Source organism: Syngnathus acus, chromosome 24 (genome assembly GCF_901709675.1).
Source record: "Syngnathus acus chromosome 24, fSynAcu1.2, whole genome shotgun sequence".
Taxonomy (NCBI): Eukaryota; Metazoa; Chordata; class Actinopteri; order Syngnathiformes; family Syngnathidae; genus Syngnathus; species Syngnathus acus.
In genome coordinates this window covers 592,763-615,493 of record NC_051108.1, presented here as the reverse complement: position 1 = coordinate 615,493, position 22,731 = coordinate 592,763, and the positions used below count along the sequence as shown (strand labels likewise).

The window sequence follows — 22,731 nt, the reverse complement described above, 5'->3', positions numbered from 1 at the left end:
TTCCGGCACTTTGCCTTTTCACCTGTCTTTTTTGTTTCTTGTCAAGATTTTTTGCCTTTAACTACAGAACTTTAAAAGGCTTTATAAGACCTCAATATTTGCCATACTTTGTACAGTTACTTTTCAAAAAGGTTGAGAATGTTGGATTGAGGCAAGTATGAGCAGGGACGGCAGCCCAACCTAATTGTCACTTTGTTCAATTGTCATTAAATAGTCAACAAGCACAGAGTTGTGTCCTTTTGTTGCTAACAAGGTTTAGTTTGGTTGAGACGAGTCACTATCTCGGAAATGAGTTCAAAAAATCGAATGCAGCAAACATGCTGCTTCCAATTTTTTTTTCATTTTGTACATTTATCCAGGCAAGGCAATTAAAAGGTTCTCTTTTGCAAAACGGACCGTCATGTTGGAGAATGAATAATATCTCCCAACCCAGAATGGGTTTTACTTTCAGGAATTATGACTGCCACAGTACTTGACTTCCAATGTTGATGAGCATGACATTGAAATGACTGCCAGTCTACTGCAAAATGTGTTTCTCTTAGATGACCCCATGAAGGGCAACTCTCACCCAGGTTAGTAAAACTGTCCCATTTCAAGTGTCCAATCTTTTGTTGCAACTGCTGTGTATGTCAATCTACCGAGTACAGTATTTATTGATATATTACAAAAAAAAACCTATGCATCTGTGTTTGCATATCCGGGAGTCGACATTTTACTCTCACAAGTGTGTGATTTGACACCGATGTAACATGGATTTGGTAAAAACATTGACCCTCCCAAATCATGTTTACTCTGATTTAATATGCTTCAAACATTGCTCATTTATTACACAAATGTATCTGAATGTATTTGTCATGATTGTCTCCAAAAAACATCTACCATGTCAACCTTAAAGGGGAAGTCTACCCCCCCAAAAATCTGTGTCATATGTTCTGTGCAGCCCAACTAGTGGAAACAGTGCTCTGGAAGATGAATTTAACAAGAAAAAATTGTCTCCGCGGGGCGGCAGCCATTTTGCCCCTTGCCGTGGACTGAAAATGACATTGCAGTTGCCAACCAATCACGGCTCACCGGTTTTGTAAAGCTGAGTCGTGATTGGTTGTCGAGACCTGGCATCTCTGATGTCATTTTTAGTCGACAGCAGGTGGCAAAAAGTGACTGCAAAAAAGTTACATGGGGACAGACCAATACTGTTTGTGTGTCGTATTTTGAATGCTCCCGAGTCGCTCGAGTAAGCCCACGTCGCCGTTGTGGCAAAGCAGATGTCAGCCCTAAGTCTTGAACTGGGCCGGGACGTCGGCGTCCAGCTTACAGATGACCTTGTAGATGGCCTTCTTCCAGGACGGTTCTCGGTCCTTTCCCGTGGAAATGGCAGTGTAGAATTGCCGCAGTGTAATCTCTGCCACTTGGAGGAAGCCATTGGGGACCTGCTTTGAAAGGCAGTAGCGTAGACATCTCTGACATTTCTCATATTCGAAAGCAGCCGTTGTAAATCAAGGTAAGTGCCAACAAAGCAAATGACTAGCTGAGTAACTGCACTTGTAATCATATTGTTTGTCGTTTCGCAAGACTTTGAACTTTTCTTGTTTGCGAAAAGAATTTGCCTTGAAAACTGCCATTTGAACACAAACGGTGCAGCGACACATGTAGACAGCAAAATGGGGGGGGGGGGGGGGGGGACATTTCAACACGGAAAGCCTCAAGCTCACCTGGAAGTCGCCGCCTTTGTTGTAGTGCACGTTGAGGGCTCTGAAAAGTTGCGACTCTCTGCCCACAGACAGCGCCACCGCGTCGGCCGGCCCCTCCGCCACGGCGCGCCGTGCAAACTTCTCCATCTGGATGTAGTAGAACTCGCGGAAGTTACTGAACCACTTGATGAGCTGGGAGCCGATGCAGCGTGTGAACTGCGAGCAGCGGGTGGGTAAGTGAGATGGTCAAACGCTTTTGCTGTGTCCTTCCGTGAAATGAGAAGAGCAGCGCGGCGGCGTTCACTGTCACCTGCACATCGTGGAAACACATCTTCAGCACCGGCGAGCTGGGATAGCGCGCATAGAAGAACATCAGCTTGGCTTTTTTCAGATGCTGCGTGGTCAAACCCTCCTAAGTGGCCCACAGGTAAGGACCACACTGGTTTTGACTTTTCTTTTTTTGTGTGTGCTCATTTCCGGTGGCATTTTGCGTCGTCATGTTGGCATTAGGCTAGTGGACCTTTGACTATGTGGCTTGCTTAAACATTTTGGGCTCGAACTATACTAATTGTCATTTAATGTCCCAGTTTTAAATGAAAGTGGCAGTGCTTGAAGCAAGCACGCTATGCCTCTTTGTTTTTGCACAAGTCTTTGTTTTCCCCAAAGTGCTTCGTTATAAATGACAGATAGGTGATGTACTTTTAAAAGTGGGACTTAAAAATTGTTGGCAATGCACCCAAGTTCTGTCCCACTTTTCTTCACCAGGTGAGCCAAAGGCCCTACCTATGTGGTCAACATGGAAGGATACGTTGAGGCTGTAACGATGATTCTTGAGAAGGCCGCTTGACTCCATCTTGACGCGCGGGAAGCAAACACTCGGCACCTCAGTCGATCCGGACTCCGCCTCGGATCGGACTTTGAGCGACTTTGGCGCTTCCTCTCGAGGTCCTCGTACCACCAGAGACAGCGCCTCGGTTTGAACGTCGAGCACCCGGCGCGGACCCCTCGAAGACCCGTCGGCCACCCGTATCAGCGGCATGCTTTTGAAAAGCGAGTCGACGCTGTGACTCACGGCTCTGGAGAGTTCGTACTTGAAAACGTCGGCCATTGCTTTTTCCGGCTCGAGTGAAAAGTTGCCTGACTTTGTGCCACTTGTGGTTTCGCAAGAGTCGCCATCCCTTAAGTTTGCATGTGGAGAGCCGTTCCACGTCGGCCGCGGCTCTTCCGGAAGAGTTGTCAAGAGAGCCGGCTTCCGGCTTCCCTCCGCTCTCTGGACCGGGTCTTGTTTCATCTCGCCAACAGGCGAACAGCTCAGGATATCTTCCACCCGGGCTCGCTTGGCCGGACGGCCGCTCCGTTTGGCGGCGGGAGATGCGTAGCAGAGACGCGGCGTCCCGCTCGTCTCGTCGAAGGCGTCTTGAGATTTTGCCCGAGTGGGACGGAGCTCAAAAGGAGCCAGTTGGTCCAGCCAAAAGATGTCGTTGCTCCACATGCTCACATTCATGCTGGATTAGGATCAATCAAGCGCTGCTAAATGCAAACAAAGCGCCATCTAAGTGATGCGGGGGCACATTTGCATCATGATGAACTCCAAAAAAAAAAAAAATGGTTGTGTTGAAAGCGAGTCCTACCTGATGTCCACCTGTTTGTTGTCTTCAGGGAGACGTCTTGGGAGGATGGCTGGCGGACTGGAGCTGTGACTCGACTCGCCGCACGCGAGGCCCTTTAAAAATCAAGGGGCGCGGCCAAGCGACAGGTTGGACCGGCCCCCTTTTTGCCTCACATTGACCGACACAGACAACAATTTCTCTCTGTCCAATTCATCATCCAGCGCCTGCAGTATTCTGGCTCCAAGTGACTCCTTCGAGGTACGGCTCACATTTGGATTCTTTTTGTCTTCATGAATTTGACACTTTGCTCCGTTCTGTCTTGTCTTTCCGCTTGCTGCCTTTCTATTTGGACTGGGACGCTGATGAATAAACAAGTGGCACCAGAGGAGCTCTCCAGAGCAAGTAAGTGCCACTTTGCCACTTGCTCATGTCTGACTTGCCTTCAAGTGCTCAATTTGCTCCTACAAAACCATCTTCCATCATATTTTTTGCAATATTTTCTTGATTCCATTTTGTCTTATTTGGCATGTCGGCGCCCTCTATTGGCCAGACGCACCTGACCGCTTCTCTGAGCTTTTACGCGTTGTCGTCACATTTGCACGGGTGGCCGTAACGAACCCTCTCGCGGGCCACGTGCGGCCCGGTGGCCCAGAGTTGTCTGGCCCTCTTTTCCTGTCACGGCACATTTCATCTCCTGCCAAAGAGTCCGCGGCGCAAACGCATCCCGAGTCTTCAAAGCCGTGATTAGCCGCCTCGCTCTTGAGACTGCCCAAATAATGAGATGATGTTTTTTTGCCCAAGTCTTGAGGGTCGCTTGCTCCTTTCTGCCAGCGTACAAACGCGGCCTTGGAGTGCCTGCAGCTGCGAGCGAGCCCCCCCCCACTATTTTCTGTTTACTTTAATAATCGCGGGGATGCGTTTGTGGGGGTGACACGGAGGCCCTTACGAATGTCTTTGTTTCTCTGCCAGCACCTACACAAATGTCCGAGGTAGCAAAGAACACAGAATTCATTAAGGCGGAAACAAAACGAGGCGGAATATGCGATTAGCATGAGAATATGGCGGCCCCAATGCAGGAAACAATGGCCCGAGGCTTCCTTTTAATGCCGTTATTTACTTCCAGTAGCCCTCAAGATTCCATTAGCGTTGTGCAGACGATGTTAATTGGCCGCGTGCGCCAGTGGGAGCATAGAAATCGGAAGGGTTCTTGGCCGCCTTTTTTGTTCCTCCTTGGAAATGTGGCCGGCCAAATCTGTGAATTTGTCTTTGTGATGATTCACATGAAAGGAAACTGTTTGTTTTCATCAAGCCACATCACAGGCATCATTTACCTTCATTATTCCCCCCCCCCCCCGTCTTATTATGAAATAAGACAATTGCATCAATGTTAGCCCAAGCGAGGACTCTTTAGCAGACCCTCAAATGTTTGATGAGGCCTCAAACAAAAGTCGCCTTGTGCAAGATTGCCAAGACGGATGTAAATAAGAAAAATGAAAAGGCAACAAAACGACCGATGGCCTTAAAATGGGACGCATAGCTAACCCAAATCCAACTTGATGTTGGTTCACAAAGTGTCCAACAGATGGCGCCAACAGTATTGACAAACGGCCCCTTTTCATGGTCTGTTTTATAAAAGGGAGGACAATTACAAGTGAATTCAAAAATAGATTTTAATCTACACGGGGTAACAGAGTCATACATTGCAGATACATGTCCAGACATTGAAATACTGCTCATCAACAAAACGCTCGCTTCCACTGTAGGTTGAAGAATCACATCAAGTGATCGCCGGGGATTTCGGGTCGTAGAAAACAAGTACAATAAATGAGTGTAAACATTTTTTCTATTTTTTCCTTATGTGCTATTTCATGACGCCAGCGTCACCACGAGTCGGATCAACCGGTAACTGCCGCCGTCGTTTGCGGGCAGCTAATGCAAAGTATTATAAAATATGTATAAAAAAATTATGGTGGTGCACTTGCACTGAGTATAGTACGCCAGAAGTCAAGCAAAACTGGCCACGGCGCACCGCCAGAGCACCGAGCGTTCTTTGAGGCCTTTTCCCACCAGTGTCCATTGGTCCCTTTTCTTTTTCTGGGTGCCGTTTCCTATCATATGCGGAGCCGGCACGTCGGTGACGAGGCACGGCGGGTGTCACCGTCGTCGGCACGGCAACCAATCCGGAGCTCTTTCCGGTCTGCCGCGGACACAGCCGCCTCCTGTTTGCACACAACTGCACGTCTGTGTGTCCAGTCCCCAAAAGTGGCCAGCTTGGAGCTCAAGTGCTTACTTGGAAATGTGATATTGGCACGTGTGACGTACGCCCGGGGGGGGGGGTTCCCTCTGCGTCCCCGCCCTCCCCCCTTCACTTGGCGTCGGTGGACAGCTGCTCCAGCAGGGGGTCGGCCTCGCTTTCGGGGGTTTTGACGCTGTCGGTGCGCACGATGCAGGTGGGCCGGTGCAGGTTGAGCATCACCATCAGCTGCTGCCGCTCGAGGCGGAGCTCCTCGATCTGAGCCTTCAGATCCGAGTTGACCATCTCCAGACGTTCCGATTCCTGACGGGAGGGAAACAAATGGGCATTGCTCAGATGGACAACGGCGAGGGGGACATCGCTCGTGCCGTCGTGGGGTTTGCGTCGGAAAAGTCACCCTTTGAAGGAAGTCCGTTCGTTCCTTCTTCTTGTTCCGGCATCGCGCCGCCGCTACTTTGTTTTTCTCTCGCCGTCGTTTCCTCCTCTCTTCGTCTTCATCCATCTGCAAACGGGCCGACGGTCAGATTAGAATTTCACTTCGGGCCGGCCGCGGCACCGCGTCTGGAACCTCACCTCTGTCTTGATGCTCAGCGGCCTCTTTCCCAGCCTGCCGAGGAAGTGCAGCGGCGAGAACATGGCGCCCAGCTGGTGGAAGTCGGCCAGTTTCAGCTGGTCGGTGAGCGTGGTGGCTGAGATGCCCGCCAGCGGGCCCAGGCAGGGCAGGGAGCCCGCCGCCAGCGAAGGGTCCGGAATCTGTCCCGGCATCATGTCCCGCCCGGCCGCCGCCGCCGCTGCTGTTGGGAGGAGAGCAAAAGGCTTGTGAGTTTGTATCCCAGCAGAGTCCTTCGTCAGATCGCGGCCGCCCCGGCGTGATATTGCGGCCGCCCCGGCGTGATATTGCGGCCGCCCCGGCGTGATATTGCGGCCGCCCCGGCGTGATATTGCAGCCGCCACGTAAGCCCCGCCTCCCGTCCTTGTGGTCTGACATCACGGCGACAACCAACCGCTTGCTGTTTTTGCCAACAGACCATTTCAACGCCGCGGCGGCCACTTGGTGCGAGTCGACCCTACACTTGCTTGGTTGGTAACGTGTTGTTATTCAACAGTGGGGAAAACCCAAAAGTCATTTGTGGAAAGAATAACCGTTTCTAAAAATATTTGATAGTCTTGTGTGGCATCCACATTCCGCTCCAATTTCAAATCATCTGACCTTTGAGCCCTTTGATTTCAGAACTTGCCGCATCCCCGGGGCGGTGGGGTGGCGAGCGCGTTGCCAGTTGTATTCCCGAACGGCCCCCTCCTCGGCTTCCGTGCCCGGACAGGTTGGACGAGAGCTGAACAAAGCCCCTCTCAGATGCGGCAAACAAAGAGCGCTATTGTGCCGCGCTCTCAAACAGCTGACTGTGCTGCAGTCCGACGAGCTGACAGCCAACGATGGATGGTAAGTTATCAAGACTTGAGCCATTACAAAAGCCATAGAGGGAGCTTACGTAACGCACTCCACCCCAGCATATGGAGCGCAAAGTTTTTTACGGTTGGACTGATAGAGAAGAAAAATCGATTCGGACTCGCAAGTAGGCAAAGAAATGGCCGCCGTCAGGAGAAACCCGTCCGTCCGTCCACCTGCGCTGGCAAGCTCACGTCTGCATTTGTCGTGACCTCTTCATTCGGGCTGCGTGACTTATTCGCTCCAAGGGTTCGAGTGCAGAGCCAGCGTCAAATGAGGCATTTGATCATTGAATTCCTCCCTCCCTCCCTTTTTTTTTTTCCTCTCTCGCTCACTTCATGTATAACTCCCATTTACACGGCGCTTGGCAGCCGCCTGTTGTTTTTGCTGGAGAGGAAAAGAACAAGACAGCTCTGGTAAAGATCTTTCTCAGACAAAATTGCCTCTCTGTGTGTGAAACTCCCGCGAGGGATGTCGGAGCAGAGGGCGCCAAGGACTTTTTCATTTTGTGCAGCGGCCGACCCGGCCCATATGCGAGCCGAGCGAGAGCAACAGTTCCCTCCAAACGAGTCGTTTGAGAAAGAAAAACGATTTGAAAAAACAATGTTGTTCGAGTCCCTCTATGGCAGGGCAGGGGCAACCCGCTCCGGGCCTCGTTCCACTTCCGACCAAATTCCCCTTTCGAGTTGGGCGCGAGCTTCTGAAAAGAACCTGAAAAGTGTTTGTCGTCTCCAGCACGAAGGACGCCACCAAATGTCACTCATGTATTAGCTGTGAAATATAGGAAGGACCCGCTCAATGTTGGTTCTGGTTCCCGGCCCAAAAGTAGTCTGGCTGGCTTCACGCATACATTTTGGATGGCCTGGGCTCACTTTCAGCCCCGCTCCATTTCCTGAGTCTTTCCTGAGAACAATTAGCAGGGCTGTGGAATTCCTTCTCAATAGCCAGCGGGACGACCGGCGGCCCCCATTATCCGCATTCCCTCCAGCCGCCGTCAATGTGAAGGGGGGTGGGGGGCGCTTTCAAAGGCATTTTTTTAATATAGGTTGTTTTTGTTTTATTACAGGGCCACTGCACTGTACGCTAGTTGTTGTTTTGAGCAAGCGCTCAGTTCCATTTGTCACAATGTGCTCCAGCTTTTGATTTGTTTTCCCCTTCTCTCGTCACGCAGAAGTGGAAATCCGAGGAGCACTCGGCCGCCTGTCCCGAAACCATCGCACCTCCGTGGGACGGGACCTAAACCAAAGGTAATTAACTTGGCTTGCTTGACCTTGAGACAAAGCGTTTTTGGCCGCCAGACTTTGTGTTTGAAAGCGCCACATTTACGGGAACAGCCAGAACATTTTCCAAAATGGAATCAGCCACAGCGATTGAAAAAGGCTGCACAGCAGCATCTCGCCCGGATGAAATGTTTCACCGAGTTGCGAGCGGTAAGCGGCAAGGCCGGAGGCCAAGGCACGCTCGCTCCCCCCCCATCTCCGGCCAACGTCTCAGCCATCATCGTTACCATCTGCGCTCAGTCGCTCGGCCTTACGCAACGTTCCCGGGAAACCGGAGAATTTGTCTTGAGAGCAGCGAGAGTCAGGACGGACATTCCTGCGAGCCCTCGTCCTATTTTCATTGGCGTGTCGGGACAACCGGCCCGGGAGCCGGCGCCTAGATGCGGAGGCGAGGCCCGGCGGGTGGACGGAGGGTAGGAGGTGCCGTCTGGGCGGGCGTCATCAAAGTTATAAGCAGAAAATTGCAACAATCAAAGAATAAGCTGTCCGCCGTCATTGGTCCGAAGGTATTTGCATCTTGGGTGGGCCTGTTTGATAGATTCAATAACGGTAGACAAAAAGCCACGGCGGTTCCCACCCGTGACAAATCCGGCCCGCAATCCTCCACGAGAAGAAATTGGCCGAGCCGAGGCCAGAAAATGTGATTTGTTGTGAGATGATGCAACACCCGCATGTCAATTTAATGCCCTTCCATCCTTTGTCCCGTGTTTCGTCATCCAGCCGGCACACTGTGATGAAACACGCTTTTGGCCCCATTGCCTATTGGAACCCACCGTGACGTAGTTCTTGCAATAATATTTAAAAAAGATTTACAGGGCCAACAAACGATAAGGCGACACCATCAGCAGTGAAAATGGGGGGGCTTGCTGGTGCCTAGTTGGCTGGCGGGCCTGCAATGCGTCTGCAGTGTGTGCACTGCGGTGCAGCTCGCCAATTCCAGCTCCCCACAGACGTACTGGAAGGCATTTCGACTTAAAATAAACCGCCCGCGCGCCCACGTCCAGGCTCTCAGCACCTTTAGCCCCGAGCTGCCTGCCGACGGCAGAAATCCCTTCTTTTTTTTCGTCTAACGCCCAAACATGCCCCAACGACACAAATAGAGCCAAAGGCGAGTAGACACGTCTCACACACGCCCGGCGTGCATGCAGCAGCTGGAGACTGGTCCAGTCACAAATTTGGAAAAGGCTGAACCTTTGAACTCGCAGGTCGCATGCATGCCTGCCATCACATCATAGTTCCCATTCCACGGTCGGTCGGTCGGCCTTAACTCTTCAGGCAGACCAGGAGCCTCGACAGCTCGAGGTTCATTTAGATGAATCACTCCAAAAATGTTCTTTCTTCCCTTATTTGAAATATATTTTCGTTAACCTTAGTCACACAATCGATTGCTTAAATGGAAAAGTTTGGTCAATGCACAATACTTACTCAGAGAGAACTTCTTCTGTCAATGGTGCAACTGTGTTCGCACACTGTGGAGAAATAGCATGATTAATGAGCATTTAATTTTAACGCAGCGGTCAGAAAAGTTTGTGTAAACATGCCCCGGCAGAGTATGTGGCAATTGAATGAAGAGCATCACATTCTTTTCTTCTGTACTGTATATTTTAAAGATCTGAATCCCATTCAAATAAAATAGATGTTCTGCCGAAAGAATACTTGAAAAGTATCAACATGTATTCACACGGTGACAGAAACATTAAACATGATAAGTTTACAATAAAGAAGCAGGTAAGGAAACGTCTTTGCGATAGTTTACGACCTTGAACGAACCCTGCCGAAAACTGCCAAACCTACGCTCAAACAAAATTCTTCCATAAACGACACGTACGAACAGTAATAGGATATCCGACGTGGCCGTACGTGAGCTTTCACTTGTCTCTATAGCTGCGAGGTGGCAAGATTGGAAAGTCGCGATTGAACTCCCCGCTTTTACCGGTTTGAATCTGAAACGCGTGCAAAGTGAGCGGAGTCTGGGCGAGCGCGGGCGGAACTTCGCCTGCCGTCATCCTGCGACGTGTTGGCGTTACATAACTGTCTCCGCGAGCGGAGTAACCGACACACAGTCCAGTCCAGTCGGGTCCAGTGCAGTGAAAAATGAAAAAGCTTGATCTTTTGGCAAGCTTGCATATCGCGGAGGGGGAAGCGCGTCGTGCCAAGCCCACATCCCCTACGACCATGTAACACGGCAAAGTTTACAAGGGATTGCAGCGCGGTGCAGAGCACATGGCCGAGCAGCGACTATTTTTCCAAGTAGCAATTCCAAACAAATGTACATCGTGTACTCACAACTCTACCAACCGATCAAAAATATAATATCATCATAATAACACATAAGCGACGCAAGGAAGGAAGGCGACGGCGAGTCGCGCGCTTACCTGTTGTGCGTCTAAACAAACAAAAATCAAAACAATCCGGATGGGATGAGCGAAATGCGGAATTTTTTTCCCAGAGTCGGCTTCGGGGACTAGCCCGAGTGGTTGCATCAGCCCGTTTAAGTAGTGGGCCAGGTCTGGGAGAACTCCGGAATGCGGAAGTGGCCGAGCCAGACGTAAGCGTGCGTGAGTGCATGAGACTCATGCAAGAGGACGGACGGACGGAGGGAGGGAGGGGCGGGGCGGGGCCGGCCGGTCGGCTGGCTCCGCCCCCTAGCAACCGAAAACATACACAAGCGGAGAGGAAAACTTTGGACGCTCATCCAGGCAGGCGCCTCTGCTGTTGACAGGAGCCGCTACATAGAAACAAGTGCCACTATCGCACGGACTCCATGCAAGCGCAGTCTAGCATACAGTCAGGCCCCTGCAAAAGTATTGGAACAGGGTTAGCAAAGATCTGCTTTTTCGTATGTGTGTGAGTGTGCATTGAAAAAGCAGTTATTGTCGTGGCCTATTTCTGCTTCCACTTCAACGTATGGCTAGCTATAGTATTGCTGGTGTTGATTTGCACTTCCTCTTTTATTCCTCACTCTAAGTCCCACTTGACGAGTTACACAAGACTTACTTGACTGGCTTTTTATTTGCTTTGTTTAACCCTCGTTTGCCCCCTCCGTCGGTCGACACATGCGATTTGTCGCGCGCCTTCCATTGACTGCTACAGGCGACCTCACATGCAGCTTGAAATCATGTTATTGCAGCTGGCCCGCCAACTCCGACACTATAAATCTTGCAAGGGCGACCGCCATCTTGCTTTGGCCTTAAAGTGCCCTGAAGTGCTGTTTTGCTTGAGTCACAATTCGGTGTTGTTGAAGAAACCCAAATCGAATGTACGTCTCACGATTGGCTGCATGTTGTTAAGGGAGGTTAAGGAAAGTTCCAGAAAGTTCCAAGAGTGTGAATTTTGGCCTCTACGCTTTCCCCTAGTGTTCACAATCGGTAACAAAATAGGAATGTGCTGCATTGTAAAGAAGACGTGCGGTATTCGAGACTTTACTCGCAAAAGTTGCCATGTGTCTTAGTTCAAGGTTGTCCACTCTTGACTAATTTCATATTTTTGTCAACGTACTCAATTGTTCCAGTCACAAAGCATGCCACCGGGGTTATTCCAGCCCCCCCCCCCCCAAATACCCCACTGTGTTCCCCTTTTTTTAGCTTCTAATTTGGCTCTGCTGTGATTTATGTCTCACATCTGTGGGGGAGGGGGTCGTGTGCGTGCGTCACACTCGCTCCAAACATAGACCTGGAACACATTTCAGAGGTGCCAAGCGGGTTAATAAAGCAGAAGTGATCATAAAACAGGCCACGTTCTGTAAGGTAGAGATGGTCACGGCTCTCTTTGCAGCAAAGTTGTCCAAAATGTCACTTGGATGCAAGAAAATAAACCCGAAATGATCTGATATCGTCAAATGTGTCGCCGAATCGCATTTGGACTCCACGTTAATCGGTTGGAGTGCCTGTGAAACAAAAGTCAATGTCTTGTCAATTTGACACAGTGTCAACAACTCAAATGAGCCTGAGGTCAAATGGACTTTTTGGGTGATTGTATTTAAGTTGTGTTTCTCATCATCGGCAGGTGTCATTCCCCGAAAGGCGCCTGCCTCCTCACGTGAGCGTGCAGCTCAGTCAGTGTTATTTGCTTCACGTCTGCTGGGTGATGTCTTTTCTGCACAACCATGCCACCTCTCTGGGAAATACCCGTGGCTCGCGCCAGACAGCGTCCAGTCCAGTCCCGTCCCGTCCCGTCCTGACTCATTCCTCCTCCTTGACCGCACTGCAGACACAATAAGGCAAGCGGTCCCTATTAATTTGCTTCCTTCCTTCTTGTTGTTCTCCTTTCGGGATCCTCGCAGACGCCCGTCCGGCCGTTGGCACTTTTTTGAAAATCTTTCCATATTTCATAAGAGCCGGGGCAGAACAGGAAGTTGGCGGCGAAGCGCTCTTGATTTCAGCAACTGAGATCTTTGCCATTCTTGCAGTTGTGCTGAAGGAAACTCTACTTTTGAGTTTCATTTGTATTATTCCCATAGCTCATTTATGATCATTCCATTGAACATGTAATAAATGGTTAAGGAAGCACAAAAAATCTTTTCAATCTCTTATCAAATACCAAGTGGGACCGTTTTAAAATAAACAGAAGAATCGTCCCATCGTCGGCTTGTTACTTGGACGGATTGTCTCCATCCTCTTGTTGCATGTCTCACATTTGCGCTCACTTTTTCCGCATCACGTTATCTCATCAGCAGCGCGCTTGCGCTTACAGTCCCAGGGAAGTGCTACATTTACGGGCATTAATCAATGTCACGGGGCCGAGGCACCATTTATGGCGAGCGCGTGGTGACATCAGCCCATCAATGGCCTTTGTCTTATGTTAGCATGAAGCTTGCAGACTGATGACTTCCACTAAGCTGCTTTCAAAATATTAACCATCCTACTGTGGGAGGAAAGTTGACTCACTCAATTAATCAAGTCCACAAGAACAGGGGTGTGTAGTCTTTTGATATCCTCCGGACTCACTCAATTAATCAAGTCCACAAGAACAGGGGTGTGTAGACTTTTGATATCCTCCGTGTTCACGCGCCTACCTAACCATTTGCCCAAGCAAAATCCACTGCGTGTCTCGTAACTGTCAGGTTGTAATGTTTGTGGCTTCAACAGTTGTGTGGTATTTTGCCGTCGCAATGCCAGAAGCGGCTCGCTACCGGACTGGGATGAAGCAAGAAAAAGCAAGTGAAGCCGTCAGATAACATCAACGCTGACAAGCTCTGTCCATCATTGCAGCTAAAATGTCAAAACGGGAAGCGGTGGATTGTACTCTGGGACATGTACAGTCACTGGCCAGAATATTGGGAACACCTGCACAATGCCACACAGGTATTAATCACTGGTGACACAGCACTCACGCTAAGTACAAATTCTATTCACAGATAGCTCAAATAAAATAAACCATTGGTTCTACTTGCTAGTAGAATTTTGATAAGAGTCCACGTTATTGCCCAATGTTGTGGCAAGTGAGTGTCGTTAGCCCGTGAAGGTTGTAGCGCCCCCTAATGTGTCTGAACTCAGCAACTGAAATCTCATGTCTGAACTCAGCAACTGAAATCTCATAATCGCACAGTGACCTTGAACGCACCAACACATGCGGCGGCGTCGTGTCCCCGTTTTGCTTTGACTTTCTTTGCTAGCTCGTGATCGAAGTTGTTATTACGGGAAACTATGGTTGAAATACTCGTCGAAACTCGTGGTTGTTTATTAACGTTCGATTAAAAAAAGAGAGGACGTAGAAACGCTCCCTCTTTTTCCCCCGGCGGCGGCGGCGGCGGCGACACGGCCGTTGCCATAGAAACAAAACAGCCTGCTTCTCCCCGCCCCGCTCCATATGTGGTCAACGGACGTGACGCAGCACGCAACTCGCTCCGTGACGTCGGCACGTCGTTGAGGACGTTGCTTTTGTGGAGCATCGAAAACGCAATGAATAAGTCATTCAAATCAAGCTCCCACTCAGTGTTTTCTCCTCCGCAAATGAATTTTATATAATCCTCGTTCTAAATATAACTAAGACGCTCCATGTTTCAATGTCACCGTTTATTTTTTCCTCTTTGCATCGCATATTTTCCATATGTAAAAAAATAAACTATGTCATAAAATATGTCCCAGTAAAATAGAGATGGCACAAACATTGAAATATGACATTACATGGCAAGATATACACGTCAAATGCTACACATCAGTTACTCTTTTGGTAATTGTTACATCACAAGTTTGTCTACAGCACGTACATGTTTAGATCCAGCTTTACATGACAGCTAAGGGATAAAAGACACTTGTTGTAAGAGATTTGCATGCACGTTTTTGTGAAGCGTTCATTTCGGACAACCGCACTTGCACCAGAATGGAAGAATTCAGCCCCGCCATATTTATTCCACATCATCTGCACTTTGGAAGTTGCAACAACAGCAAACATACACTACCGAAAAAAACAAGAGTACAGTGAACCCCTCTAGATCACAGTTTGGCGTTTTGACAATAGATATTTGATATACAGTACGTATATGATTCACTATATATTGTACTTTCTTTTTTTTCCTTTTCCATTCACAACGCCAGCAGTGTCGGTGAGTTGAGACTGTCTTCGGGGCCGCTCCGGGCGTCCTCCGCCAGGGCGTCCAAGTCGGCCAAGCTGAAGGAGAAGACGCCGGTGCGGTAGATGCCGCCGCACGAGGGGCCGGAAGACGCGGCGAGCGGCGCGGCCAGACATTCCAGGTCGTCGGCCACCGACTTGTACAAGGTTTCCCAGTCGGGCAGGCAGAGAGGCCCGCTCAGGTCCACGATGTCGGGGACGAAGGCCTCCCCCTCCTCGGACGCCTCCATCTCAAGACTGGGGACCAAGTCGTCCAGGTCGTCCTTCAGGTCCTCCAGGCTCTCGTCTTGGTCCTCCTCCAGGTTGGAGGACAGGAGGAGGTTGGAGTTGCCGAAGATGGCGGCGGCCGGGATGCAGCGGACTTGGGCCAGGCCGACGCTTTCGGCCGACATCATCGTGACTTCGTCCTCGTCAGCTTTCTCCTCCAGCTTACAGCAGGAGGACTCGTGCGAGGACAACACCTGCTCCAGGCGCTCCTTCTCCTTCAGGAGCTCGTCTATCTCCGACTGAAGGATGGACTTCTCCTCTTCCAGTTGGTCAGTTTCCTAGCGGGGAGGGGAAGTCAGGCATCGCTCATATACGCTTTCGAGATAAACAATAGGATTTTCTTGACACGTACAGCTTGCAGCGTGTCGATCAGCTCCCTGCGCCTGTTCCGGCATTTTGCCGCAGCAATTTTGTTCCGCTCCCGACGAATTCTCCGCCTCTCGTCCTCTTCTTTGGAAGGCTGCAGACGCAATCGACAAAAACAGGCACATGGATGCATTTCAAGAAAAAAAGTGCACACATTATGTGCTCGCCAAAAGTTTAGATGAAAAACATGTTTCAAAAGTCAAAACTTCTCAAGGATGATATTCTTCCACTGTAAGGAAACCAGTGTGACTTGACGCTGACCTGATGTTAGGAAGTCTGTTGTCGCCATCTAGCGGTGGGACTGTGAATTCCACTCATTTTACTATTATCATTATTACTACATTTAAAGGTGATCACCTTTACTTCAATTGACACCCCCCCCATTACAAATGTTAAAACAGGTTTTACAATGGTAAAGGTGTGAAATCCCGGACCAGATGAGATTATTACCCTTTTCATGAGCCCCAGTAGACGGGAAAATATTTAGGCGATGAGAACAAGAACCGCTCCACAAAGTCCCTGCACTGAATGCTGATGCAGAGGCGCTGCAGACTCCGAAGATGCGCGCATGCACCACGTGCATTAACATGCACGCGCTGTCTTTTAAACACATTGCAGCGTCGTCTTTCCCGTCCCGTACCTTGTCTTTGTGCCCTTTTCTGCAGGCGGAGGGCTTGGCCTTCTTCTTAAAAGGCGTCTGGCCCCTGCTGCCCTCTTTGGAAGGCGAGGCGCTCGGTTGAGACGTGCGCCACCGATCCGGCGAGATGGCATCCGCGCTGGGGACCACGCAGTCCGACGCACCGCTTTCCACATCCTGACATCGCCCAAAAAATGGTGCGTCTTTTATTTTCTCTTTAAATTGTACTAATAATGCTTTTTTCTGACTCTTTACCTGGTCGTTGTCAGGTGCCGGTGACAGAGGCTGCAGGCTGCACCCAAGAGTGTCCCCGCCAGGCGATGCTGTGCTGCAGCTGGACGACGACGAGTCCGAGGAATAATCCGGGTGCATGATTTATTTCGATTTTCTTTTTCTTAACTATCAAAAGAAATGAAAAGAACAAATTTAGATGCGTCTGAAAAAGGCAGAGGACATCAAATCATGCATAGGAATGCTCACTTATCTTCCATTTGCCAGCCTTGGTGAATGTTGCAAAGTGCAGCGAGTGGCAGGACGACCCGCCTTTTATAGTGAGCTGGATTTTATGAATGAAACGTACGAGAGCAAACCATTCGGTGGGGTTAGGGGGAGAAGCAACGGTGCGTCCCCCGCCCCCCTCCAATGTAGCACGTGAAAGTAACAATCATAAATCCACAATCAATGATAATCCAATGAAAATATGTTTTGATGAATGCAAATGATGGAAGTAGAACAGTCTTGTTCGAGGCGGCACCCCACGCATCAGCACGTCATGAATGAACGACGTCATTGAACGCATGCAGCTACTGGATCATACCTGCAACGTGACCCGTGGCCCGTTTTTTTTTTTTATATTCGTTTTATGAGAACGTGTCCTCAGAAATAAGATAGCAATCCCTTCTTTTCAACAAGAACATTATTTTTGCTCAGTCAGCTTGTGCAACCGTCATTTTGCACAGCTGGCTTATGCAACGAGGCACAGCGCTCACGTGCTCATTATTAGCCGGGTTTTTTTTCATTCAATCTTTATTTATATAAAAAGGTGCCTAAATTAGATACAATTCGTGTTGTCTTTTACGTCTGTGCATCTGATCAAAACGACAGATCGTCAACAAAAAAAGAAACAAAAATACCCTCTGCGCCATATATGGCATTTCCGGTGAACAGGGACGCACAAGCGCAGGCAGGGGGCGCTTGGGACGGCTCCAGACGCAACAGAGAGGGGGGGGGGGGATTTTGTTAATTGACCGTTAGTGATTTATTTCGGTTTTTAGCACTCAATGAAGAAATTAAACGCCCATTACGTCACCCATGTTACACTGGCAACAAATTGTTACTGTATTTTTATAATCAGAGATGCAAGTCCACTTTTGCAGATATTTTGGAGTGGTAAAAACCTTGTTAAATTTGAATGCAGTCTACGAATGAGACTTTAAAATGCAAGCAAAAAAAGACATTTTCTTGCCTCAAACGCTGTATATTATTCGCAGTAAATCAAATTCTACTCCTAGTCCTGCAGAAATGATAAGATGGCACCAAGCCAAAACCCTGTCGAAGTTTTATTCATTAGTGCCTGAATACAAAGTGTTTCTTAGCAAGATTGTGAAATAATACAACTTTATAGAGCGCATTTCACAACAGCTTGAGCTGTCACAAAGCGCTTGTCAGTGAAAACCAGTCAATGAAACCACAAATGAATAAATACAGTAGTAGAACAATACAACAAAGTCGAAAACCAAAATGGGTCCCCTGACTTCATTTATGTGATTTCTACGGGCTATTTTTAGGTCGCTGATGACATCACAGAGCCATTGGAGTGACCGGTAGTCGGGGAAAGCGAAAGCGGGGCATTGTGAAAGGAAAGGAAAGGAAAGGAAAGGAAAGGAAAGGAAAGGAAAGGAAAGGAAAGGGGGCCTCTTGGGCTTCCCGGCAGCCGCTTCTGCCAGGGAGGGGTCGGGCTTATTTACTGGCACATCATTAGCCAGGGAGTTCAAAGTTCACCTCCGAAAAAGGCTATTTTTAACTCGGCAACATCAGCGCATTGGTTGATTTAGGACTTGAAAATAAAACCAAACAAATGGCAGCACGTAACGCCGAATGTCATGGAAGATGCAATTATGCAATATATTTGCCAACCAAGCGACCCAAACCAAATACGAGAAGATGGCACGCTCGCATCGCCTGCAGAGGTGTCCTATTTCAGCCACGACGCTCACAGACAGGAATCCACGCATGAGGTCTCACTCTGCCGTCTTTCTGGAAGCTTCGCCCCTGACGTCACTGAGTACAAACCCCGCCGGAGCGAGGAGGAGTCTGGTCCTTTTTTCCTGCCGTCGAGCAATGCCACTTTGTTGACATAAATAATCTCAGTTGCCCTACGAAACGATTACGTCACTACCGCGAAAGGGGTGGAGTGTTGCCATGGCGATCGGGAATATTCAACAACAACAACCAGCGCGGGAAAGAAAACACACAAAGCTTTCAAGCGGCGTGATATCGTCAATAATGCACATTCTAAACTTGTTTTCAGCGTTTATACTCTGTCTCGTGGAGTTACTATTACATCATAAATTGCATTAACACATAATGAATAATGAGCATAAACTGAACTATGACCTCGTTCCGCATTCGCTGGAAGTGTTGTAAAACATGATTGTGTCAGCACGTAAAATCCTTCACGTGAAGGGAGGTCGCTCGCTCGTGGCAATGACAATAGCGGTTGGTTGGTTGGTTGGTTGGTTGGTTGGTTGGTTGTCAAAGCACAATGCCCTTGTTCTACCTGTCTGTCCTCCATGCAGGTGAGAAGGGGAGAGGTCACAGGATTCCCTCCTGTCCTTCTCAGGGAACACCTGGAAAAGTACTCGCCCACATTTACACACACAACCATCTTGTTCTGCAAGTGCGACACGCCCGTTTGAGCGAAAAGTACGAGCACCGCCCCGGGGCTTGGAACATGCAACACACCACACGCAAACGGATGGCCTGCTTTGCGCGTCAGCATTTCAAGATTCAAGAATTTTTATTGGCCATGTTTGGGCGTGCCAGACAAGGAATTTGACTTCGGTACATCACAGCCTCTGTTCAACATTTAGGTGACTAACAACACTCGTTCAAAAATTGATTGGAAGTCGACAAATTGACATACCAAACAACTTTACCTTAGGTATGCCCCGCTTGCTCAATGCTAACACGTAAGCGAAAAATGGCACCCACAGGCCAAAGATTTGCACATTCAAATCTCTTCCATTCATTTATCAGGGTAAATATACGAGAATTTTAAGTCACCATTTTGGTCAAATTAAGATCATATTTCAAGACACTGCTGTGTTTTACTTGTTTGTGTTTCTGTTCTAATGACTTGAGTTTACCATCATCTTCTGAATGACCTTTGTCACGGATTAACCAACTTTAAATGGATACATTTGATTTCACAAATTCATGGGCGCTTTTGTTTCTTTGTTGAGGTTGGTCCATAACTTTACACATTCATTTCCATCACTAAATCTCAGTCATCAAAGAGCCACTGACAATTAGGAAGACCACTCTTCTACCTTGTTGCCTATATTTTTTTCTCAATTAAAGACAAGGTAAAAGATTATTGGCATTAAATGTAGCGTATAGGAGTTGTTTTAGGGCAAAAGGAGGAAAGATTAAATTTACTTTAAAAAATATGCTAAGCATCACAAAAATATCCACGTTTATAGATATGATGTTCAAATATCTACGCTCCTTTTTATCCACCGGCTGACGTTTGTCTGACTATATAAAAGAAACCGGGTCACTCCGTAGTTGAGAACAAGCCGTTCAAAAGGCAACAACAAAAGATTGTGCTGTCAGTCGTGTTTTCGTTGCATCACGTCCTTCACTTCACTTCTCGCCCGGCCGCCCATTGTGCTTTGGTAGTTGTTGCGTTTTCACAAGTTGAGTGTTTGTTGCCTTACGTAACGTCACGGCGGCCAGCTCTCTGGTTTACCATCAGAGCCCGCCCCTTTTTACAGGATGCGCCATATTTGGAAAATTACGTACAGGGGATCCCGGAGCGGAATCTTCCATTCTTTGATAGCGGGAGGAACACTCTTGTCAAAATGTGGACTTTTTGCCATAATTATCCTTTACATTTCACTAACTGCTACTTCTTTTGAACGGTAGACGTATTTTAAGAGGTCTTGTGTTCTGATAGCGTGACGTTTTCTTCCGCGTTTCTGTCTTTTCCACCCTCGGTGTCTCCCCCTCGCCCCCGTGACGTCACGAGCGGCCCGGTCGCAGACTATAAAAGAGCTGCTAGCAGCCTTGCCTGTCAGTACACGCTCAACTGCTCGGCGAGACAGCAAGACCAAACAAGCCTTTGGAGCTGCTGTCATTTGATTGTATTCGTTCGATCCATTCTACCTTTGCAAGCCTTTGGTGGCAGGGATTTCCTCACGCTTTCCTTTTGAACTTGGGAATTTGGAGCGATGATGTTCAACGTTTTCAAGCCGGAGTGCGACTCCTCCTCCCGGTGCAGCACCGCGTCCCCGGCCGCTGACAGCAACAGCAACGTCGGCTACTACCAAGCGTCCCCAGCCGGATCCTACTCCAGCATGGGCTCGCCACAATCTCAGGTACGCGTTTGCTTCCAAAATAAATCATGATAACAATGGAGCGTTTGAGCAGTTCACATGTGTTCAAATGCAAATATGAATCTGAACTCTGATGCATAGTGCATTTTATTGGAATCATGATGCAATTGAAGTGTTAATGTCGAAAGAGTGCCTTATGTCGTAGTGGCTGACAGTAGTATTTATTAAATACGCTTGCTTTTTAGGAATAAAACCGGTCTCGTTTTTGACAAACATACAAGTTTGATGTTTGACAAAAGTATTGGCTACAAAACATCATTCTCCCTCCTGGAACTGCGCTGACGTCCATTTTTCTTGCCCCTCTGCAGGATTACACCGAGCTGACCACCTTGAGTGCCTCGTTCGTCCCCACGGTGACGGCCATCTCCAGCAGCCCTGACCTGCAGTGGATGGTGCAGCCGCTCATCTCCTCGGTGGCCCCCTCGCACAGGGGACACTCCTCCACCTCCAGGCCCAGCCCGGCCTACCCCAGGGGGGCGGTGAAGGTGTCGGCATCCCGCCCTCACAGCACCACCAAGAGAGGCAGGATGGAAGAGGTGAATATTTCACTCTGGTTATTATTTCATCAGATGTCTTGAAAATGTGCATTTTCTTGTCCATGAACACACGGGTTAACTTTGTCTTTCAATTCTTGCAGATTTCAGCCGAGGAGGAAGCAAAAAGAAAGATTCGCCGGGAGAGAAACAAGCAGGCGGCCGCCAAATGCCGCAACAGGAGGCAGGAGCTTACCGACACGCTCCAAGCTGTAAGTATCTGCCTCACTTGGGACTGACTTGGAATACACTCGATAACGCTGGCAAACAGCTGCTGTTGGCCACAGTTCACAGCCAGATGCTCACATACAAACTAAGCGGCCAATCTGGCTCCAGTCACTCATGTCACGCCCACAGCAACCCAAGATTGCAATTTCCGGCACTGATTCCTCTCCTCTTTTACGTCTTCTCAGGAAACGGATCAGTTGGAGGACGAGAAGTCTAGCATTCAGAACGACATTGCCAACCTCCTCAAGGAGAAGGAACGTCTGGAGTTCATCCTGGCCGCCCACCGGCCCTTCTGCAAAGTTCCCGCCGAGCTGGACTCTGACTTCCCTCGGGCATCGGTCTCGCCGGCCCGCTCGTGCGTCTCCGCCGAGCCCCCCGCCGTCTCCAACTCGCTCTTCTCCGGCCTGTCTGCCGGCACCGCCGCATCCGGCGGCGCGATCAAACTGAGCGACCTGGACGCTTCGGTACTGGACGAGTCCCTGGACCTGCTGAGCAAGACGGAGGTGGAGCGCTCGGTCCCCGAGGTGGACCTGTCCGGTGGCGCTCAGGACTGGGAGCAGCTGCACCCGTCGGTGACCAGCGGTGACTTTGAGCTGCCGCTGTGCACGCCGGTGGTCACCTGCACGCCGACCGGCACCACCTTCACGTCCTCCTTCATGTTCACCTTCCCCGAGGCTGACTCCTTCCCTGGCTGCGGAGCGGCCCACAGGCGGGGGAGCAGCGGCAACGAGCAGTCGTCCGACTCGCTCAACTCGCCCACACTGCTGGCCCTTTAAGACCTCTGGAGACTCTTGGGAGTTACGGCGACTCAGAAGCCCCTCTGTCCCTACTTGACTTCCAAAAGAGCACATGGTCTCTCTCCATCACAGAGCTACGGACAATTATTTATGCTATGACTTGCCTTTTTACATGTAGCATGTTTCACTACCACCAAGTAACCTACAAATTCTTGTACGATCTGTTTTCTAATGGTGCTGCATAACCGAGAGTCGTCTCTGTCTTCGTTGTCGTCGTAGTGTTTCCTGTCCGAGGAGCAATAGTAAAAAAAAACTGACAACTTCAACCATTGGTACAGGTGCTCTGTCCTGAACGTTATAATGCATATGAAGGTTTTCTGTGAAAACAACACAAGTTTTTCTGATTTTGGGGAATTCATTTATGAGATTTGACTTTATTTTTTTACAACAGAAGCAAACAAGTCAATGTCAATGTTTGTTATATATATATATATA

General features: G+C 49.1%; 4 protein-coding genes and 1 long non-coding RNA gene across 5 annotated transcripts; 2 read left to right on the top strand and 3 right to left on the bottom strand.

The window, feature by feature from the left end:
- Nucleotides 1-510: 510 nt before the first annotated feature.
- LOC119117904 lies at nt 511-3,212 on the bottom strand. Its single transcript, XM_037244539.1, has 4 exons — nt 2,497-3,212; nt 1,999-2,100; nt 1,710-1,904; nt 511-1,427 (listed from the first exon to the last, which is right to left on the bottom strand). Exons 1-4 carry the CDS (start codon nt 3,190-3,192, stop codon nt 1,272-1,274), a joined length of 1,149 nt encoding a protein of 382 aa, XP_037100434.1. The 5' UTR covers nt 3,193-3,212; the 3' UTR covers nt 511-1,271.
- LOC119117908 lies at nt 1,408-17,175 on the top strand. The gene is made up of 13 exons (XR_005096624.1): nt 1,408-1,498; nt 1,778-2,115; nt 2,454-3,244; nt 3,348-3,444; nt 3,520-3,556; nt 3,674-3,700; nt 6,159-6,371; nt 6,579-6,632; nt 6,784-6,993; nt 8,171-8,246; nt 12,285-13,193; nt 14,816-16,316; nt 16,389-17,175. It is a non-coding gene; the product is annotated as an uncharacterized LOC119117908 (long non-coding RNA).
- LOC119117906 (jun dimerization protein 2-like) lies at nt 4,951-6,341 on the bottom strand. The gene is made up of 3 exons (XM_037244542.1): nt 6,126-6,341; nt 5,950-6,054; nt 4,951-5,855 (listed from the first exon to the last, which is right to left on the bottom strand). Exons 1-3 carry the CDS (start codon nt 6,318-6,320, stop codon nt 5,664-5,666), a joined length of 492 nt encoding a protein of 163 aa, XP_037100437.1. The 5' UTR covers nt 6,321-6,341; the 3' UTR covers nt 4,951-5,663.
- LOC119117905 (proto-oncogene c-Fos-like) lies at nt 14,275-16,512 on the bottom strand. The gene is made up of 4 exons (XM_037244540.1): nt 16,375-16,512; nt 16,123-16,296; nt 15,469-15,576; nt 14,275-15,394 (listed from the first exon to the last, which is right to left on the bottom strand). Exons 1-4 carry the CDS (start codon nt 16,489-16,491, stop codon nt 14,804-14,806), a joined length of 990 nt encoding a protein of 329 aa, XP_037100435.1. The 5' UTR covers nt 16,492-16,512; the 3' UTR covers nt 14,275-14,803.
- Nucleotides 17,176-20,411: 3,236 nt separating the features above from the next.
- fosab (v-fos FBJ murine osteosarcoma viral oncogene homolog Ab) lies at nt 20,412-22,549 on the top strand. The gene is made up of 4 exons (XM_037244914.1): nt 20,412-20,720; nt 21,047-21,274; nt 21,376-21,483; nt 21,685-22,549. Exons 1-4 carry the CDS (start codon nt 20,574-20,576, stop codon nt 22,273-22,275), a joined length of 1,074 nt encoding a protein of 357 aa, XP_037100809.1. The 5' UTR covers nt 20,412-20,573; the 3' UTR covers nt 22,276-22,549.
- Nucleotides 22,550-22,731: the final 182 nt, after the last annotated feature.

What these genes read in the sequence shown, in the direction of transcription:
- LOC119117904 (XM_037244539.1), bottom strand. Translation starts at nt 3,192, where the DNA reads ATGAATGTGAGCATGTGGAGCAACGACATCTTTTGGCTGGACCAACTG. An exon ending in ATCATCGTTACAGCCTCAAC is followed by an intron (nt 2,101 to 2,496) that starts GTATCCTTCCAT and finishes TGGGCCACTTAG; the next exon opens with GAGGGTTTGACCACGCAGCA. An exon ending in TGTGTTTCCACGATGTGCAG is followed by an intron (nt 1,905 to 1,998) that starts GTGACAGTGAAC and finishes CGCTGCTCGCAG; the next exon opens with TTCACACGCTGCATCGGCTC.
- LOC119117906 (XM_037244542.1), bottom strand. Translation starts at nt 6,320, where the DNA reads ATGATGCCGGGACAGATTCCGGACCCTTCGCTGGCGGCGGGCTCCCTG. An exon ending in CGCTGAGCATCAAGACAGAG is followed by an intron (nt 6,055 to 6,125) that starts GTGAGGTTCCAG and finishes GCCCGTTTGCAG; the next exon opens with ATGGATGAAGACGAAGAGAG. An exon ending in GAACGGACTTCCTTCAAAGG is followed by an intron (nt 5,856 to 5,949) that starts GTGACTTTTCCG and finishes CCCTCCCGTCAG; the next exon opens with GAATCGGAACGTCTGGAGAT.
- LOC119117905 (XM_037244540.1), bottom strand. Translation starts at nt 16,491, where the DNA reads ATGCACCCGGATTATTCCTCGGACTCGTCGTCGTCCAGCTGCAGCACA. An exon ending in CGGCACCTGACAACGACCAG is followed by an intron (nt 16,297 to 16,374) that starts GTAAAGAGTCAG and finishes GGGCGATGTCAG; the next exon opens with GATGTGGAAAGCGGTGCGTC. An exon ending in TGATCGACACGCTGCAAGCT is followed by an intron (nt 15,395 to 15,468) that starts GTACGTGTCAAG and finishes CCTCCCCGCTAG; the next exon opens with GAAACTGACCAACTGGAAGA.
- fosab (XM_037244914.1), top strand. Translation starts at nt 20,574, where the DNA reads ATGATGTTCAACGTTTTCAAGCCGGAGTGCGACTCCTCCTCCCGGTGC. An exon ending in AGAGAGGCAGGATGGAAGAG is followed by an intron (nt 21,275 to 21,375) that starts GTGAATATTTCA and finishes CAATTCTTGCAG; the next exon opens with ATTTCAGCCGAGGAGGAAGC. An exon ending in TTACCGACACGCTCCAAGCT is followed by an intron (nt 21,484 to 21,684) that starts GTAAGTATCTGC and finishes ACGTCTTCTCAG; the next exon opens with GAAACGGATCAGTTGGAGGA.